This window comes from Hyla sarda, chromosome 5 (assembly GCF_029499605.1).
Source record: "Hyla sarda isolate aHylSar1 chromosome 5, aHylSar1.hap1, whole genome shotgun sequence".
Taxonomy (NCBI): Eukaryota; Metazoa; Chordata; class Amphibia; order Anura; family Hylidae; genus Hyla; species Hyla sarda.
Genome location: NC_079193.1, coordinates 212,909,879 through 212,931,453, shown reverse-complemented (window position 1 = coordinate 212,931,453; position 21,575 = coordinate 212,909,879). Strand labels below are relative to the sequence as shown.

General features: G+C 44.5%; 1 protein-coding gene across 3 annotated transcripts in view; it reads left to right on the top strand.

The window, feature by feature from the left end:
* The first annotated feature begins 318 nt into the window (after window positions 1-318).
* LOC130273766 (oocyte zinc finger protein XlCOF6-like) overlaps window positions 319-21,575 on the top strand; it is a 55,495-nt gene continuing 34,238 nt past the window's right edge. Inside the window, exons 1-4 of one of the 3 annotated variants that reach the window (XM_056521069.1) lie at window positions 319-629; window positions 4,794-5,940; window positions 12,081-12,177; window positions 20,554-20,808. In XM_056521069.1, the coding sequence (XP_056377044.1) occupies window positions 4,821-5,940; window positions 12,081-12,177; window positions 20,554-20,808 (1,472 nt within the window). In that variant the 5' untranslated portion in view covers window positions 319-629; window positions 4,794-4,820. The other 2 variants (XM_056521070.1, XM_056521071.1) reach the window with 2 other exon arrangements.

Genomic DNA, 21,575 nt, shown 5'->3' with positions numbered 1-21,575 from the left:
CGGCTGCGGGAGTCTGCCGGTGGCTGGGGGGGACTACATTAGTGTTTGTACTACTATCCCCATCATGGATCAGACTCTGTTACAACTCCCCTCAATCAGCATTACTGGCTGGTCCGGTTTTATTTATTTATTTATTTTTTTTCCCGCTTTGGTTCCGTTCTTGCAGGCTGTAAACGTATTAAAAACGGTTTAAAAAAAATCCCATTCATGTCAATGGGATTTTTTTTTTTTTTTTACAATCCGTTATTTTGCAACAGCTGGAGATCTGCAGGTTGGGAAGCACTGCCATAGAGAGTCATTGCAGAGGATTTTACCGCAATTGGCGGGTGAAGTCCTGTCAGAGCAGTAGGAATGAACATCTCCCCCATAAAAGTGTACGCCACATTACTAAAATCTTAAGCCGCTGTCAATAAAGTTTCTTGAAGGAAAAAAAAAACGTGGGAGAGTTGTAGAGGCTGCAGACTGACTGACGGGAAGCGCTGCACTGAGCGCAACAGGCGGCTGGGAGCGGCGGTGGCGGAAGCGACAAGTGGATGCCCGCCCGGTGGGTGCTGCCAGTTCCCTGCGCCGTAACAACACGGCCGGCTCGTGTATGGAGTTTCCGCTGCTTCGTGTCACCTATGTAGACGGTAAGTGACAGATGCCAGAAGTGCAGGTAAAGTTCCCTGGTTAGTTGGTAAGAGGAGAGCGTCCTCTAGAGGTGGAGTTTGTGACATGTGAATGTGGCAGCTGAGGGAACAGCAGGCTAGATAGTTGTTTACTATAGGAGACAGAACATTCCCTCTTGTGCAGTTGTCAGGTAGGCTGGAGGTTGTATTTACAGCGGGCTCGAGCTCCAGACCCCAATCGGGGGAAAGTTACACCTCCAGTCTATCATTGGATGATTACAGGTTGGAGAACACTGTGCAGTGTTTCCCAATCAGGGTGCCTTCAGCTGTTGCCAAACTACAACTCCCAGCATGCCTGGACAGCCTTTGGCTGTCCAGGCATGCTGGGAGTTGTAGTTTGGCAACAGCTGGAGGCACCCTGATTGGGAAACACTGTGCTAAGGTGTAAGGGTAAATACACACTAAGCAGATTTGCTTTGGATTTTCCACAAAGCAGATGCGTAGCATGAAAGTGTACCTCTTAAAAATAAAACAACTTTTTATATGACACTTGGCAAATATATACAGTAATATGTCAAACCTTTTGATCGGTCAGGGTCTCAGTTCTGAGATACCCACAGACCAGTAGAGCAAGCAGGAAAAAGCGAGTGGTACAATTGCTCTTGCTACTCCACTATAGGTCTATGGGGCAGCAATCGTGTGCTTATCCCTTTCTCGTTCTCCTGACCGGTGGGGGACTTTAGACATGTCCCAGCTGCAGCAGAGAAACTGGCAGTCAGCTTTCACTTGCAATGCTTTTAAAGGGGTTATCCAGGAATAGAAAAACGGAGCTAATTTCTTTTATTAAAAAAAAAAAAAAAGTCCATGTCTGTCTTCAGGTTGTAAGTGGTATTGCAACTTGGCTCCGTTCACTTAAAGGGGTTCTCCGGTGCTTACACATTTTATCCCCTATCCAAAGGATAGGGGATAAGATGCCTGATCGCGGGAGTCCCGCAGCTGGGGACGCCCGCGATCATGCACGCGGCACCCCGTTTGTAATCAGTCCCCCGGGCTTGTTCGCTCCGGGTCTGATTACGGGCAACTACAGGGCCGGCGGTGTGTGACATCACGCCTCCGCCCCCGTGTGACGTCACGCTCCGCCCCTCAATGCAAGCCTACGGGAGGGGGCGTGATAGCTATAGCTCCCGTCGGCTTGCATTGAGGGGCGAAGCGTGATGTCACACACCGCCGGCCCTGTAGTCGCCCGTAATCAGACCCGGAGTGAACACGCCCGGGGGACTGATTACAAACGGGTGCCGCGTGCATGATCGCGGGCGTCCCCAGCGGCGGGACCCCCGCGATCAGGCATCTTATCCCCTATCCTTTGGATAGGGGATAAAATGTGTAGGCACCGGAGAACCCCTTTAAGTGGAACTGAGCTGCAGAGCCACACCCAACCTGGAGGCAGACAGGGAGCAACTTTTGAAAGAAATTAGCTTTGTTTACTATACCTGGATAACCCCTTTAACACAGATTTATGTTAAAACCCTGCTACAAATGCTACATTTAAATAAACCCAGAAATAATAAGTAACTTGGCCTGAAACGCATATTCCATGTTTACTCTCAACACTTAAATGCAGATTGATATAATACCTGGCTACAAAGGCTATATGTTTGATTAAACCCTTATAATACAGGTAACTTGGCCTGAAATGCCTATTCTGAGTTTACTCTAAACACTTCTGGTGCAGATTTATGTTAAGACAGGTCAGCTGACTGCACAATGCTTTACTTATCTTGCCTTCATTTATAATGTGACAGCTTTCCATGGGCTCGTTCTGCAGTGACACTGCTGGGATTTGTAGTTCAGCAACTGGACACAATAATTCAGCCCGCTGCAGAATGCTTTGCAGTGTATTTGGGAAGGTTTTCTGGGCTTAGTAGTTCCACAGTGATTTTTATCACTCTCCTAAACCCGCCCTTGCGCTTTCTCCTAAATGGCCTCAGAGCTGTATGTAACATAATGCAACCAATGATTGACTGACCTGCGTTCATGTGATCTTGCTGCAAGGTATGCTGGGCTACCCTGATGTCATCTCCTTGTAATTTACTTTTCCTATCATTCATTCAGGTTCCAAAACGCTATGTATCCCTTATCCCTTCTTCTATAAGAGTACGTTCACACGAGCGGATCACCAGCACATATTACGCTGCAGATCCGTGGCTGAAGGACCGATGTATGCTGCCTTTACAGGTGCCTGCTCGGAGCGGCAATTCGCCGCTACGAGCAGACACACTGCCATATGCGAGTCGCTACGTGCATGCGCAGTATACTCGCACGTCGCGGCTGCTCTCGTCCTAGCTCAGGGAGCAGGGGGAGCGAGCCCGATATGTGCGAGTACAACGCGCATGCGCGGCAACTCGCACATCGCAGCAGTGTGTCTGCTCGTAGCGGCGTATTGTTGCTAGGCCTGCCTGGCAAAGTTTCAGTGCTTGGCGAGCTCCCTTTACCCCAAAGTTCTGATGAGACCGGGTTTGCAAGACTCCTAGCTCAACTCTAATCGACACTCTGGGACAGTCTCAAGTGGGGAGTTTGACTGGGGCAGTACACCTGTCAAACCGTAACGAAGGTGTCCTAAGGCGAGCTCAGGAAGGACAGAAACCTCCCGTGGAGCAGAAAGGCAAAACCCTGAGCTGCCTGTCTACATGAGCCACTATTTTACAATCTTAAAGGGGTATCCACCATGAGGTGATTTTACGTACCTGCCAGTAATGGAAATGCTTAGGAGGGATCCATGCTTGTCCTGGGGCTGAATGCGAGATTAAAGGAGCACTCTGGTGCAGAGTATTCCTGTTCCGTCCTGCCCGGGCTGCAAAATAAATGAAAATAAACAATCTCTCACCTTCCTGGGTTCCCGCGGAGCGCCACTACAGCTGATCGGTCCTCCGGTCCATCTCCTTCATACTTCCATGTGTAACGAAGCGTCACATGGCGCTCAGCCTATTATGGGCCGAGGCAGAACATCGCAGCAGCCGGCGATAGGCTGAGCGCCATGTGACGCTTCGTTCACACGGAAGTATGAAGAAGATGGACCGGAGGACCGATCAGCTGTAGTGGTGCTCCGCGGTAACCCAGGAAGGTGAGAGATGGTTTATTTTCATTTATTTTGTAGCCCGGGCAGGATGGAGCAGGAATACTCTGCTTGTCTCCCTCCCACAGACTAGCCACCCAACCCATTTGAACACACCTGTGCCCCCTTCAATGAAAAAGACCAGTGTTTTCTGACCAGGGTGCCTCCAGCTGTTGCAAAACTACAATTCTTGCAGAATGATCTCCCTCCCACCCAGCGGTTGCTCCACCCATTGAGTCAGACAGGCTACCTCTGAACACCTGACTAGTGATGTAATGTCTCGGGCCGCATTGCAACCTGGGAAAACATGAGACGACACAAATTTTGTATGCTGTTAAAAATTAACATTGGGGCCAAAGTAACAGAAGAATTGCAAGACCACCATCACACACAGGTACAGACACTATATTATGAATTACACTAACTGTACAGCCCCTGTAGCATAGTCAATTGAGGTCAGCTGCACATGCCTACTATTATTTTTTGTTTGGTTTGTCAGCATTAGTCACCTGTGATTCTAGGAGTTCAGGAGTTCCAATGTTAAAGTATCTGTGATAAATATGATGGATCTATTTTGTAGCAGATCCTATTGATCATGGGGGAAATTTATGAATGATCGACACCAGAAAAATGGTGTGGTAAAGTTGCAAAAGTAGCAACACGCAAATTTTTTTTTTTACGCAAAACATAAGAAAAGCTGCAAATTTTTGAACACTATTTGAACCTATCTGCTGAAAGATTTATAACATAAACCTCATTGATGATTCCACCATTTTTTTTGTTACTACTGGCCTAATAATGCATCTTTTAATACATTTCTCAATATAGTTTGTGCAAGTAATGTGTTAATGCCATCCCCTCATGTTCCTTGCAGAAGAATATGAACACAGTAAAGGCTCTTACTGCAGCCTCTGGGCATTCTGGATATGGTGCAGTGGAGCTCTGTAAAAAGACAACTCCAACCACTGGTACACTTTATTATGAAAATTCTAGTACAGTACAGTTTTTAGGCTATAACTTGCATGATATATATGGTTGGAACTCCATGTAATTATGTTTCTCATATTTTTTAGGTATTCTTATCTTGTTGTGTTTAGAAAATGAATGAACTGAAATATAAGTTTGAGAGTATAACACCAACCGCATTGCATATCCATGCAGAGATTACAACAGCAAGCTTTTATGCATGTACTGCAGAAGACTTAGATGCCAGGATGGCCAACCTGGTTGAAGTATTTTTGCTGGAGGTCTATAGGTGCAAACTATGCCAGTTTACCAGCAGCTTGAAAAATAAAATCTGCCATCATGTGTCGGATGTTCATCAGCTCGATCAAACACCTCTGATTCCAGGAAGCACTGAACACGAGGAAAGTGATTCTTATGGCATTGGGGAGGATATGGCCCAGGACAATAAAGAGAATGAGGAAAACTTAGAAAAAATCCCCTTCTTGTACAGAATGTTAAACACTCTGAGTCCAGGGTCGTGTGATATGAGTCTTGGGGACCAAAGTGGTAATAATAATATGGTCGGTGCCAGTGAAGTGAATTCATTATTTGAAGGAGAACAGTCAGAATTTCCCTTAGATGAATCTATGCCAAGTGACTCCATGCCACCTTCAAGCTCTGTGAATTCTCCCAAAAGTAAAGATGAAGATGACGCTCAATGTGAGCACCTCTTGTCTCTGGGTCTTTACCGCATTTCAAACCTGAGACCCCTTTCTTTACCAACTGAAGCAAAGGTTCCTAAAAGTAATTTGGTAGAAGAATCCGCAAGGAGCAGATGTAGAAAACTGGCAAATCCGCCCTCCTTGTCAGCTGACCACATCAAAAACAATGCTGACAAGAAACAAAGCTATAAGTGTTCTTCTTGTCAACTTGAATTTGAGACAAAGGACACGTACAAAGTACACGTGCAGTGCCACAAACATGGTGGTGGGTTCACCTGCTTGTATTGTGACTGCTTCATGAGTGAATGGGACCCAATGGAAAAACACATAAAAAGCCATCGTCTGGTAAGAAAGAGCTACCAATGTCAGGTATGTGAGAAACGGTTCATGACTCAGAGTGCATGGAAAAGCCACATGAGAGGCCATGACCAGAAGAGTGACGTGTTCTTGTGCACAAAATGCCCATTATCATTTGACAGTGAAAGTGTTAGAAACCTGCATGTGACCTGTCATAGCGAAGATGTCTTCAAGTGTTGTCAATGTGGACTTGTGGGTATGTCCTTCATTTTTTTTTTCTAAGGTAGCTTACATATTAGTTGCTCATTAACAATCCCATATTGGCCTGCATTTTTACTTGTATTCATGCTGTGCTTCCTCCTAAGCCCTCTACCAAATTTCACCAACTAATATACTTAAAGTGTAACTGTCATCTCTGTACGAGGTATGGAGCTAAAGACATCAGAACTTGGAGCATTAGGAGATAAGACTGATGAACTTACTGTGGCTGCAGTGTGTTAAATTATATTACGACTGTTTTCTAATCCAGCTGAACAGTCCGAGAGGCTTGCAAAGTCACAGCAACACACCTCCTTCTCCACATGGAGCCCCGCATGTTAATTGCAGGAAGAGGTTTGCCACTGCGACTCGGCCTGCCTAACTGACTGTTCAGATGGGTTATAAAACAACCTCAATGTAACTTTACAAACTGCACTGTAAGTAAAGGTACGGTCTTTCCAATCTCCCCATGCCCTAACTGCTGGTGTCTGCACCTCCATACCTCATACACTTTAACTTTGTCTCTTTTTCTTCTCTTGGGATCCAGAAAGAGAAGAGAAACGCATACATTATGGAGTATAAAATAGAGAAACTTTTATTATACTGATGGTTTTTGACTCTCTAAACAGGAGAAGGATGTTGATCCTAATCTTCTTGCTATCTAAGCAGCCCATGGACTGGAGCAACCTCCTTTGTGTTATTCCATAGCATCAATTGGGCTCCAGCTAGTATTCTCAGTTTTGTTCCCATGGCAGAAACAGTGTAAAAACTTTCATCCCTGTAAAGCAGGGTGCATCACAAAAAAAACAAAAAAAAAAAAAGATTTTCATTGTACAAACAGTTGGGTTGGCCTTAGGCTCTGCCTATACCTTTTTATTGTGATTTATTGTGATCCTGGGTTATGAGATAGCAAGAATACAGCAGCTGTAAACACAGGCGGAAGTGTGGATGTAAACAGACTCTTGAAATGATAGGCGATTGCCGTTTAGACTTATGTTGTCACTCAAACAACAATGAAAAAGGTTTGGCACAAAGCACCTACCAACAATCCTCGATGAAATTTTGGAGCAGAAATCCTCTGTGTTCCATGCTAAAATGAAGCAGGATTGGCACTTATTTGGCACTGTGTTTTCATTTACTCCCCCACTTTATGCCTTACTGCTTAGGCCAGGAGCATGGCATGTTGTAGCTTAAAGGGGTACTCCGCTGCTCAGCGTTTGAAACAAACTGTTCCAAATGCTGGAGCCGGCTCAGGGAGCTCGTGATGTCAAAGCCCCGCTCCCTCAATGCAAGTCTATGGGTGGGGGGGGCGTGACACTGCCACGCCCCCTCCCATAGACTTTCATTGAGGGAGTAGGATGTGACGTCATGGGGGGGGGAGACTATGAATCACGTCACGAGCTCCCGATTCCAGCTTTCAGAACAGTTTGTTACACTGAGCAGCGGAGTACCCCTTTTACTCTGGGGGGTGCTCCTTAAAGCCTTCCAGAGATAAACACAGATGCTGAATGCATCACTCCAAACTTTCCATGGGCCAGAGACACTCTAGTCCCAATACATTACATAATATACACTTCTTTGGTGGTATAAGGACAGTAACAACCTGTACAATAAATGAATAATCTTATTTAGGCTCCTTTGCAGATCAGTTCAGAGCCTTCATCACATATTCCATTTGATTTAAAGGAAATAGTACAACATGCAGAACTGTTCCTACAGGGAAGACAGTGGCCACTACAGCAGAGCCCATTATAAGTTACTGGAGTACCGCATGTCATGGATCGTTCACAACTTGGATTTCATTTTTTTGCTACTAAGAATAAACAGAAAATGGAATTCACTACACAGATATGAACAGAGCCTTTTTTGTGATCAGTGTATGTTTTTATGTAAAAAAAAAAAAAAATTATAATAAAAAAATTGTATTAAAACATGTCAGCTACATACAGCACAATTTCTGCAAAACCACAAAGTCTTATACTGCTTCACTGAAGAAAAAATGAATAGTAATGACTACAAAGACAAAGAATCAAAAATCTGTTCATGTCCAGCCCAGTCCTCAGAGATTAGGTATTGTGCTTACCACCTACATTGAACAAAATAGCTGCATAGGAACAAAAGTAGTTCAATGGCTGATACTCCACTAAGTACAGAACTGAATAACACAGAGGACTCTGGGTATAAGTTGAATTTTAGGTGAAACATTCTATTTTTTTCTACTATCTTCTATGATAAGATTGCGGTAGAACACATGATCCCCTTGGTCCTTCTTGAAGTTTACTGCTGCTTACAATTTCACACAGCAATCCTTCATAATTCTGAATAAAGATACCTATTATTATTTGTGCTGAAAGAGATGCGGTCACTGTATGGCCTGTTATCTTATTTAATTTCTATATAAAGTGTTAAAATGCACATCTAGAATAATTCCACAAGGGCTCTGTTTTTTACATTGCTGGATGACCAAGGAATGTGTCCTGAGTTGTCACCACAGCAGTAGTTTATTATCAATGTTCCTTTGTGTTCCCTGTTGCCATTGAACCAGACTGCATTAGTGGACTAAACAAAAAATGCACAGAACATCCGAGTGATTCCCCTCTTTATCCCCCTTTTTTCCTTTGACCCTGTTCTGTCTCCAATTTCAATTAAAACTCTGAAATCTTCTCTCTCATATGATCAGTCATATCTCCCCTCATCCTCTTTACTGTACTTTAGAGTTTATAGTGTACCTAATAGTTTACATAACTTCTTACCTGTTATAGAGACATCAAAAGTTGAGATTGTTGGGGGTCCGGACTCCAACTGATTGCTCGAACGAAGGGACATAATGCCTACCTCAGCAGCCAGACCTCACCATTCCCAACTTCTGACTTCTCTATGACTGTCAGAAGCTATGTGAACGTTTAGATACACTTTGCGATGACTGGCTAGGAAAGGAGCCTCCTTCCTCTACTTTGTGATCAGTAGGACATAAATATTGCTAAGCCCCTTAAAGAGGACCTGTAGTAAATTCCCCCCCCCCCCCCCAAATTTTTTATATATATATATATATATATATATATTTTTTTTTATATCACTTTGTAGATTTGGGTACCCTTATTCTAACAGTGTGTTTACTTTCTTGCTATGTGAACCACCCACCCTATTCTCACAATATAGGGGTATTACTATTTGGAAGACAATCTGTTGCAAAATGAAATAAAGTTTCCACCCATAGGACTATTCAATTAACCCCTTAACGACGCAGGACTTAAATGTACGTCCTGGTGAGCTGGTACTTAACGCACCAGGATGTACACTTACGTCCTATGCATAACCGCAATCATCGGAGCGATGCTTGCATAATGCGCGGCAGGTCCCGGCTGCTGATAGCAGCCAGGAACCCGCCTGTAATGGCGGACATCCGCGATGGCGTGGATGTTCGGCATTAACCCCTCAGATGCCGTGATCAATACAGATCACAGCATCTGCAGCATCGCGGTACTTTAAATGGATGATCGGATCGCCCGCAGCGCTGCCGCGGTGATCCGATCATCCAGCATGTCGGGCGGAGGTCCCCTCACCTTGCTCCGGCCGTCTCCCGGGGTTTTTCTGCTCTGGTCTGCGATCGAGCAGACCAAAGCAGAAGATGACCGATAATACTGATCAGTGCTATGTCCTATACATAGCACTGCACAGTATTAGCAATTGAATGATTGCTATAAATATTCCCCTATGGGAACTATTAATGTGTAAAAATAAAAGTAAAAAAAAATGAAAAACCCCCTCCCCCCAATAAAAACGTAAATTGTCCCATTTTCCTTATTTCACCCCCCAAAAAGTGTAAAAAATAAATAATTTTTATATACATATTTGGTATCGCCGCGTGCGTAAATATCCCAGCTATTAAAATAAAATGTTAATGATGCCGTACGGTGAACGTAAAAAAAAAAGTCAAAAATAGCTGTTTTTTTATAACATTTTATTCCCAAAAAATGTTATAAAAAAAGTATTAAGTTTTATATAAGCAAATATGATATCAATAAAAATTACAGATCATGGCGCAAAAAATTAGCCCTCATACCGCCACTTATACGGAAAAATGAAAAGTTATAGGTCTTCAAAACGTACTAATTTGGTTAAACAGTTTGCGATTTTTTTTTTAAGCGTAACAGTAATAGAAAAGTATATTATCATGGATATCATTTTAATCGTATTGACCCAAAGAATAAAGAACACATGTCATTTTTACCATAAATTGTACGGTGTGAAAACGAAACCTTCCAAAATTTGCTAAATTGGGGTTTTCTCTTTAATTTCCCCACACAAAAAGTATTTTTTTAGTTGTGCCATACATTTTATGGTAAAGTGGGTGATGCCATTACAACGGACAATTGGTCGCGCAAAAAACAAGCCTTCATATGGGTCTGTGGATGAAAATATAAAGGAGTTATGATTTTTTAGATGGCGAGGAGGAAAAAACGAAAACGTAAAAATAAAATTGTCTGAGTCCTTAAGGCCAAGATGGGCTGAATCCTTAAGTGGTTAAAAGTACACACAGTCCTTTAAATAGTTAAGTCCCTATACTTCAGAAACAGGGTGGAGCAAGAAAGTTAAAATGTAGTTGGAATTATGCTCTCGTGGCTACAAAGTAATGTAAAAACACTGAATATTTTTGTATTGACCACAGATCATTTATAACTAAGGGTCCTTCACAGAAGCCAATGAGAGGCAAGCAATAAGTGCCTATCTTACTGATCAGCACTTGTTTGCTGAGCCTTCACAAGGCCCAATCTATAATGCGGCCCAATAACTTCATTGCTATCGGCTGCACATCCCCTGTTTACGATGGAAAGATAAAGATGGAATCAGCAAGTGCTTGCTTGTAGGGCTGGGCGGTATACCGGTTCATACCGAATACCGATTATTTTTTCCCCTCACTATATAAATTTTGCCCATACCGCAATACCGGTTGGGCCCCTCCCCCCCTCGAATAAGTGAATTATCCGCCGCAGCGCACTGTCCCCACATCGGGGAACTAATCATATTTGACCCGCGAGCGCTATTCTGCTTACCCGCCCCCCCCCCCTGAATTGTCAGCGCAGATAATCTGTTCCCACATCATGTCACCCGCGTGCGCTCCTCTGCTCATCCTCATACGATTTGCGGGCCGCTAGCGCTAGAAATCTGTACTACAAATAACGCTGCAAAAATAAACAAAACAAACTTTAACTTACCTTCCGACGTGGTCCCTCCGCTGCGGTCCTGAGGATGGGAAAGTCACAGAGCCGTTAGCCTATCACCGGCCACAGCGATATCCCACCTCGGCCGCTGATAGGCTGAGCCCACTGTCATGTAAGGAGCATACATGACAGCGTGCTCAGCCTATCACCGGCCGCAGCGATGTCCCGCCCCGGCCGATGATAGGCTGGCTCTGTGACTTTCCCGTCCCAAGGTAACTGCAAGAGGACCACAGCGCAGGACAGTAAAGAGGGTAGCAGAGCAACGGGGGAATGTAGGCAGGTTAGTTAAAGTTTATTTATTTTGCAGCCCGGGAAACGTTATTTGTAGTCCAGATTTCTAGCGCTGGCGGCCCGCAACTCATAGCAGGATGAGCAGAGGAGCGCACACGGGTGACAAGATGTGGGGACAGCGCAGCTGATAATTGTGAGGGGGGGGAGGGTGTTGGGAGAGAAGCGGGGGGGGGGGGAATACCGTTAAATACCGTGAAACCGCCATTACTTAAAAAAATACCGTGACACATGTTTTTGCTCATACCGCCCAGCCCTACTTGCTTGTTTGTCAGCTGGTTGCTGGTCCTTGTACACAGGGCCATTATCAGGAATGCCTTCTATATTCCTCGGCTAATAGGGAACAAATCAGCTGGGAGATTAAATCCAAGATTGTTTGTTTCAGTGACACTGAAAATCCGGCAGATTGACAAACAATGTAGACAAGTTTATTTCCTGTAAATTTTGTATAATTTTATTCTAGGCTCAGTGTTCTGTGAAAAGCAACAGAAACCTTTTCCAGTATCTTCTGCCCTGGATTATTTTGTGGGGTAGCTTTCACATTGTAGTCTCTTTTAAGAGGATCTGTTCACTGAATAAAGTTTAAAATAAATGTAAAATATAATATTATGTTTTTTTTAATATGCAGAGCAAGAATGGAACAAAATATATGAGCATTTATGCACACATGACAGCAGTTTAAAGCCCTTCACGTGTAGCACATGCAGCAAAAGATTTTTCACAAAGTAAGTTGTTCATTGGCTTCCCAGATAATCGGGTATTTTGTTTTATTGCCGACAGAACATTTTCTGATATATACATTAGGTGGAAAGCAGCAGGTTATGTCAATTGTAAAAATTATACCATGAAGTGTAGGATTATAGGGGGGTTACTGTATTTACATTTATAGTAAAGTGCAGGACATTACCAAGCCTGAATGAAGCATGTGGCCCATTACATTTTTCACTGACGGCTGCATATCCCCTATTTATACAGGGCGATGTGCATCCAATAGTGATAAATTAAATGGGCGCATAAAAGATCTATTGAGCAACGAACATTTATAAGGGCAAGGGAGTGTACTTTACATTTTACTATCCTATACTGTAAACAGAAAGGTATACTGATGCATACTGGCAGGGGTGAGAGTTTGTGTGATGGATGCCTGTGGTGTAGCATGCTACTAAATAGTTTTGCTTCTAATAATCAAAAATACCAATTGCTAAGTCAGGTTAAGACACAAAAGATGGTTTTATTATGTAAAACTACAGCTCCCAGTGTGACTTAGACACTAATAAGAGTACCGTGGTAGTTTTAGGCTGCTTTCACACTGTAAAATTAATCCGTTAAAAGATCCATTATAAACGTCCGTTAGAAAAGCTTTAAAAAAGGATGTTAAACGTCCGTTAAAAAATCCTATAGACTTTAATGGGATTTTGTGATTATCCGTTATGACCCATTATGGCCTGTCATGAATAACGGACGTTAGTTGTGATGGAAGAATTAATGGAACATGCACTAATTTTTCTTCCGTCACAAGAAACAGATAAATTATTTATCGGATGAGCCTTTATGTCATCTGTTTGCAGCTGGTTTATAACATCCGTTATTACTTCTGAGCATGCTCAGAAGAGGTGACATCAGCAGACTCCTGCAGTGCTGAGGGACTACTACTACTCTCATCATGGAACAGACTTGTTTCCATGATGGGAGTAGTAATTCCCTGTCTCTGGGAATCTGCAGATAGCTGGGGAGGCTTCATTAGTGTTTGTACTACCACCCCCATCATGGAACAGTCCATTCCATGATGGGGGTTGTAGAACAGGGGCTGATGGATTGATCGCATTGGCTTTCACTTCTGAAACCCGATGCGATCCAAAGTTATTAAGCAGGGGAGCGGGCGTCAAGCTCCTCAACCCTGTGATGTATGGTGTGTTTTAAATTTCATTTTTGAATCCCCCGCGGGGAGCCCTGAATGGCCTGTACCTAGGAGCCATTCAGGGCTCTCAGCGGGGTTTTTAAAATGAACATTGTGAGTGGCAGCGGGGGCCATATGTATATTAAAAGTGCTGTGGGAGGCAAGATATATAGTGCTGCGGAGGGGGGGGCAGACATATAGCCTATATATCTAGCCCCCCAGCGCATTTATAATATGCCCCCTGCATCGCATTAATAAAGATATGACCCCCTGGCGGCGCATTAATAAATATATAGCCCCTGCCGGCGCATTAATAAATATATAGCCCCTGCCGGCGCATTAATAAATATATAGCCCCTGACGGCGCATTTATAAATATATAGCTCCTGCCGGCACATTAAAAAATATATACTCCCCCGCAACGCATGTATAATGTGCCCCCCGCAGCGCATGTGTAATGTACCCTCTGCAGCGCATGTATAATATACCATCCACAGCGCATCTATATACATATGCCACCGCACCACTATATGTGAAAAGCATTCTAGCGACCGCATCGGCCGGCTCGATGCTGCTGATAGAAATACTTTTCATACATAGTGATGCAGTGGCATATGTGGCGGCTATATGTCTGTCCCCCCCCCCCCCCCCCCCCCGCCCCCAGTGCATCTATATACATATACTCCTGCAGCGCTATGAATGAAAAGTATATGTATATAGATGCGCTGGGGGGGGGGCAGACATATAGTGTTATCTGCCCCCCACAGCGCATCTATATACATATGCTGCCGCAGCGCTATGTGTGAAAAGCATTTTAGCAGCAGCATCGACCGGCCCGATGCTGCTGATAGAAATACTTTTCACATCAGCAGCATCGGGCCGGTCGATGCTGCTGCTAAAATGCTTTTCACACATAGCGCTGCGGCAGCATACGTATATAGATGCGCTGTGGGGGGCAGATAACACTATATGTCTGCCCCCCCCCAGCGCATCTATATACATATACCCCTGCAGCGCTTTGAATGAATAGTATTTCTAATAGCAGTGCATAGTGCCACCAGCCGGCTGTGCACTGCTAATAGATATACCTCTGCAGCGCTATGAATGAATAGTATTTCTATTAGCAGTGCATAGTGCCACCAGCCGGCTGGTGGCTCTATGCACTGCTAATAGAAATACTATTCATTCATAGCGCTGCAGGGGTATATATATATATAGATGCGCTGGGGGGGGCAGACATATAGCGTTATCTGCCCCCCACAGCGCATCTATATACATATGCTGCCGCAGCGCTATATGTGAAAAGCATTTTAGCAGCAGCATCAACCGGCCCGATACCTTTCATACATAGCGCTGCGGCGGCATATGTATATAGATGCGCTGTGGTGGGCAGATAACGCTATATGTCTGCCCCCCAGCGCATCTATATACATATACCCCTGCAGCGCTATGAATGAAAAGTATACGTATATAGATGCTCTGGGGGGGGGGGGGGGGGGCAGACATATAGCGTTATCTGCCCGCCGCAGCGCTATGTATGAAAAGTATTTCTATCAGCAGCATCAGGCCGGCCGATGCTGCTTCTAGAATGCTTTTCACATATAGCGCTGTGGTGGCATATGTATATAGATGCGCTGCGTAGGGTATATTATACATGCGCTGCGGAAGATACATTATACATGCGCTGCGGGGGTATATATTTATTAATGCGCTATAGGCTAAATATCTTGCTCCCCACAGCACTTTTAATATACATATTCATTTTAAAAACCCCGCAGAGAGCCCTGAATGGCTCCTCAGTACCGGCCATTCAGAGCTCCCCGCGGGGGATTCAAAGATGAAAGTTAAAATACACCATACATCACAGGGTTGTGGAGATTGCCGCCCGCTCCCCTGCTTAATAACTTCTGATTGCATCAGGTCTAAGAAATGAGACCCGGTGTGATCAATCCCTCAGTCCCTGTACTACAACCCCAACCATGGAACAGACTCTGTTCCATGATGGGAGTAGTAGTACAAACACTAATGTAGCCTCCCCAGCTGTATGCAGACTCCCGCAGCCAGGGAATTACAACTCCCATCATGGAAACAAGTCTGTTCCATGATGGGTGTAGTAGTAGTCCTGGCTGTGGGAGTCTGTAGGCAGAGGTGTTACGGCCATACATGAGGGATGTTATAATGGGTCTTAACAGATGCATGTTTATTTAGCCGTTAGCACCCGTTATTTCATCCGTTATTATACATCCGTTTTCACACAGAAAACGGACGTTTAATAATGGATGAATGCTCATAGTGTGAAAGGAGCCTTACCCTTTATCAGTGCATACCATATAAGTGAACACAGTACTGATGGCACACAGTCAGGCAGATTACACAAAAACGTTCAATGACTTACAGATAAAGACTTCTGTAGTTCATTTTATTCTTTGTCTGGTGCAGATCACCATGACTTTTTTATTTTCATTTCTGCAGAGTTTGTCACCCAAAAATCTTTGGCTACTTACTTTTACAATAGATCCTCATTGTCTATACTAAGAAAAAAACTTCCTAACGTGCCACACGCTACACCCTCTTAATAGAACCCTGCCACATACTGAGCCCTGTATATTATGCTGTCACACACTGTGTCCCTGTATATACATTAATACTCACTGAAACATATGGGTAGGGTGAAATTTTGCACCTGAGTCTCCACAGATCCTCAGTAACAACTTAATGTAAAAAAATTGCACTCTTAAAACAAAGTTCATGTTCATAATATGAATACTTTACTTCATCTGTATGTTCTCATACAAAAACTTCAAAATACGGGAGCAGTGTAGTAGAACACGTTATATTCACCTAAGTGCTCATCTCTGATCAGGGTTGAGGCATTAAATCAAAGTCACTTGCTCCTGCCGGAGCTTCTCATGCCGAAGCTTCCAGGCTTGCCATTCACCCAATTTTCCTTGCAGACAGACAGAGCGAAAAGAGCTCAAACTTTTGTGAGCGCTACTCTACTCTACACAAAGGTGTGAGTTCTTTTCGCTCAGTCTGTCTGCAAGGAAAGTTGGGTGAATGGCAAGCCTGGAAGCTTCGGCATGAGAAGCTCCGGCAGGAGCAAGAAACTTTGATTTAATGCCGCAACCCTTATCAGAGACTAGCACTTAGGTGAATATAACGTGTTCTACTACACTGCTCCCGTATTTTAAAGTTTTTGTATGAGAACATACAGATGAAGTAAAGTATTCATATTATTAACATGAACTTTGCTGTACGTGTGCAATTTTTGTTGGATTATATACGTTAATACTGCCACACACTTTTTCCTTTTTATAGAATATAGCCACACACACTTTCCTCTATTTATTACTGCCATGTATGTGTGCCCTGTATATAATGCTACCACACACTGTGCCCCCAAAAATAATAGCTCCACACAGTGCAGCCTGGAATATACCACTGCTACACGCTATAGCTGTGCACCCATAATATACCACTGCCACATACAGTCATGGCCGTAAATGTTGGCACCCCTGAAATTTTTCAAGAAAATGAAGTATTTCTCACAGAAAAGGATTGCAGGAACACGTTTTGCTATACACATGTTTATTCCCTTTGTGTGTATTGGAACTAAACCAAAAAAGAAAGGAAAAAAAGCAAATTGGACATAATTAGAGATGAGCGAACTTACAGTAATTTGATTCGTCACGAACTTCTCAGCTCGGTGGTTGCTGACTTTAGCCTGCATAAATTAGTTCAGCTTTAAGGTGGGCTGGAAAAGGTGGATACAGTCCTAGGAGACTCTCTTTTATGCAGGCTAAAGTCAGCAACTGCCGAGCTGAGAAGTTTGTGACAAATCGAATTACTGTAAGTTCGCTCATCTCTAGACATAATGTCACACCAATCTCCAGAAATGGGCTGGACAAAATTATTGGCACCCTTTCAAAATTGTGGAAAAATAAGATTGTTTCAAGCATGTGATGCTCCTGGGGCAAGTAAAAGGTGTGGGCAATATAAAAATCACACTGGAAGGCAGATAAAAAGGAGAGAAGTTCACTTAGTCTTTGCATTGTGTGTCTGTGTGTGCCACACTAAGCATGGACAACAGAAAGAGGAGAACTGTCTGAGGACTTGAGAACCAAAATTGTGGAAAAATATCAACAATTTCAGGGTTACAAGTTCATCTCCAGAGATCTAGATTTGCCTTTGTCCACAGTGCACAACATTATCAAGAAGTTTGCAACCCATGGCACTTTAACTAATCTCCTTGGGCGTGGACGGAAGAGAAAAATTGATGAAAGGTGTCAACACAGGATAGTCCGGATGGTGGATAAGCAGCCCCAAACAAGTTCCAAAGATATTTAGGCTGTCCTGCAGGCTCAGGGAGCATCAGTGTCAGTGCGAATTATCCGTTGACATTTAAAATAAATAACGCTATGGCAGGAGACCCAGGAGAACCCACTGCTGACACAGAGACATAAAAAAGCAAGAATACATTTTGACAAAATGAACTTGAGTAAGCCAAAATCCTTCTAGGAAAACGTCTTGTGGACAGATGGAGCAAGATAGAGCTTTTTGGTGAAGCACATCATTATACTGTTTACCGAAAATGGAATGAGGCCTACAAAGAAAAGAACACAGTACCTACAGTGAAATATGGTGGAGGTTCAATTATGTTTTGGGGTTGTTTTGGTGCCTTGAATGTGTGCAATGCATCATGAAATCTGAAGATTACCAATGGATTTTGGGTCGCACTGTACAGCCCAGTGTCAGAAAGTTTGCGTCCGAGATCTTGGGTCTTCCAGCAGTACAATGACCCCAAACATACATCAAAAAGCACCCAGAAATGGATGGCAACAAACAGGCCCGTCGCTACAGGACAGGAAAACCAAGCAATTACTTGGGGCCCTGAGCTGGCTGGGGTGGCCCCTAGCAGAGACAGTGCTTGCCCGTCCTGTAGCGACGGGGCAATTCCCCCCATCACCCTGTGTCTCGAAAAATCTTTCCGGGACACAAGCATGCCCCAGTTACCTGTGTGTGGCCGCCGGCCCCGCGTTAACTTTAAAAACGCAGGGGCCGACGGGAAGTAGCGCACGCAGGGACGTCACTGACGTCCCGTGCGCCCTTGGCAGCAGAGCGGAGCGGTGAGGAGGACGCGCGCGCATGGTAGGTAAATGACCAGCGGGCTGCGGCACGTCATCTTCAGTATTCCGACCACCGCTCCGGGGTCACGATCATAGGCTATGGGCCAAAGCAGTAGATCGTGACCCCAGAGCGGTGGTCGGAATACTGAAGTGGGGCAGTAAACAGGCATACAGCCTCCAGCCATACACTGTATGGGGGGGAACTCTGCTGCACCCAATGTGGGGGGGGGGGAACTCTGCTGCACCCAATGTGGGGGGGGGGAACTCTGCTGCACCCAATGGGGGGGGGGAACTCTGCTGCACCCAATGTGGGGGGGGGGGAACTCTGCTGCACCCAATGTGGGGGGGGGGGGGAACTCTGCTGCACCCAATGTGGGGGGGGGGGAACTCTGCTGCACCCAATGTGGGGGGGGGGGGGAACTCTGCTGCACCCAATGTGGGGGGGGGGGGGAACTCTGCTGCACCCAATGTGGGGGGGGGGAACTCTGCTGCACCCAATGTGGGGGGGGGGGGAACTCTGCTGCACCCAATGTGGGGGGGGGGGAACTCTGCTGCACCTAATGTGGGGGGGGGGGAACTCTGCTGCACCTAATGTGGGGGGGGGGGGAACTCTGCTGCACCCGATGTGGGGGGGGGGAACTCTTCTGCACCCGATGTGGGGGGGGGAACTCTGCTGCACCCGATGTGGGGGGGGGGGAACTCTGCTGCACCCAATGTGGGGGGGGGGGGAACTCTGCTGCACCCAATGTGGTGGGGGGGGGGGAACTCTGCTGCACCCAATGTGGGGGGGGGGGAACTCTGCTGCACCCAATGTGGGGGGGGGGACTCTGCTGCACCCAATGGGGGGGGACTCTGCTGCACCCAATGTGGGGGGGGGGACTCTGGCGCACCCAATGTGGGGGGGGGGGGGACTCTGGCGCACCCAATGTGGGGGGGGGGAACTCTGGCGCACCCAATGTGGGGGGGGGAACTCTGCCGCACCCAATGTGGGGGGGGGGAACTCTGCCGCACCCAATGTGGGGGGGGGAACTCTGCCGCACCCAATGTGGGGGGGAACCCTGCCGCACCCAATGTGGGGGGGAACTCTGCCGCACCCAATGTGGGGGGGAACTCTGCCGCACCTAATGTGGGGGGGAACTCTGCCGCACCTAATGTGGGGGCCTCGTATCAACGTTCGCTTTTTCCTTCCTATTTAGGTAATAAAACATGTGTATAGCAAAACGTGTTACTGCAATCCTTTTCTGTGAGAAATACTTCATTTTCTAGAAAAATTTCAGGGGTTCCAACATTTACAGCCATGACTGTACTACATCTCTATACATTTGTGCCCATGAATATAGGTACTGGGGCACACTGTGCTTCCATAGATTTATTATAGCTATAATACATTATCTCAAACATGGAGGACCTCCAGCTGCTGAAAAAATTGAACTTGACCTTTCTTCACTAAGTGGTTAAAATATACACCAGTGGATACTAGTAAAAACCAAATCACTAAGCCCAGCGTGTTTCACATGAATGGGCCGTCTACAGTAAGCACACAATACTTATCTGGCTCCAGTCCTATGGGAACACAGACACTGATGTGTCTAGAGAGAAAAATCTGAATTCTAATTACATACTACTGTATTTTTAGCACTGTAATACAAGATTCAGCTGAGCGGGATTCATTTTATACTATATTATTATATATCATCATGTTATCAGCCATTTAGCTTCAGTTTAATTATAGTCTGATCTATATTACTTTAACTATATCTTAAACAGTTATTTATTTTTTAAAATATCTTACAATGTATTGATTTGATATTTTATGTTGATGACATATGGAATGTATTTGTGCCTTTTTGATGTAGATGATGGTTATAAACTGGTTATCCTTTTTTTTCTTTTTTTTAAACCAATTCTTTACTTTTCATGGTGCTTTTTTCCTCTTTGGCTCATGGAAGGGAGGGGGGGGGGGCATCAGTGGAGCACACTTTGACATCCATATGCATTAAGAGGCCTTATGTAAAGGGGTTGCCCTGATAGGTGAACGAGTGGTTCTTCTTTATTTTTTTTATTCATTTTTTTTACAGATCACAAATGAAAGCCCACTCCTCTAAGCATAAAAAGCACAAGGTTCTTGCTTGTTCATCCTGCAGTCTAACATTCAAAAACAGTCACCAAATGAACAAACACCAAAGGCATGATCATCTGAAACAGAGTAACAAAGACTGTAAGGAGAGTGCAAAGGAGAAAGTAGAGGACCAAAGTAGAGTCGATGTCCCTAAAGGTTCCTTCAATCTGCAGAGAATTGAAAAGCGAGAATTCATTTGTGAGATTTGCAACAGGTAAGAGTTACTTCTTTATACACTGTTAGGATCATGTGGTAATTTGTTTATGACCTAATATGACTTAAAGGCTATTCCGAGTTATATTTATTTGTTAATTCTTTGTTATTTTTTAAAACGGGCACTGAAAAAACTTTAAAAAAAAATGTAAATAATAACATTATGGAGTAGATTAATCAAAAGTTGTGTAGAGAAAGAGTGGTGCAGTTGCCCACAGGAACAAATCAGATTGCTTCTTTCATTTTTCACAGGCCTTTTCAAAAATGAAAAAAGCTATCTGGTTGATATGGGCAACTCAGCAACTTTTCCTCTGGACAGGTTTTGATCTTCCCTTATATGTATTTTTGTAATATACATATTTTTGGGTGAAAAAATGCTGTCTTGTCCCTCCAGCTATTGCCTGTGTGCCTTGGCTTGGCCAAAAAACAGGAAGTGTGGGTGGGACGAGCAGAGCTCTTGTCAATCAGCCTGCTCTGTGAGTCGGGGGCATGCCACTGAGCCTCAGGCTGCTTGTCACACCCACACTTCTTATATTTTGTCCCAGCCGAGAAACATAGGCAATAACTGCAGAGACAAGACTTTTTACACACATTTTTTTTAAACAATGTATATTGTATATTCATATAATGCTATTATCTAAAACATTTTTGCAAATGACAGTGCCCATTTAAATCTGCTCAGCCTAAGGGTAAACCTTAAAACTGGAGCTGGTCCCATTGCACAGCTTATTTGGGGTTAATGTGTGCACTACCCACTTAGACAATGAG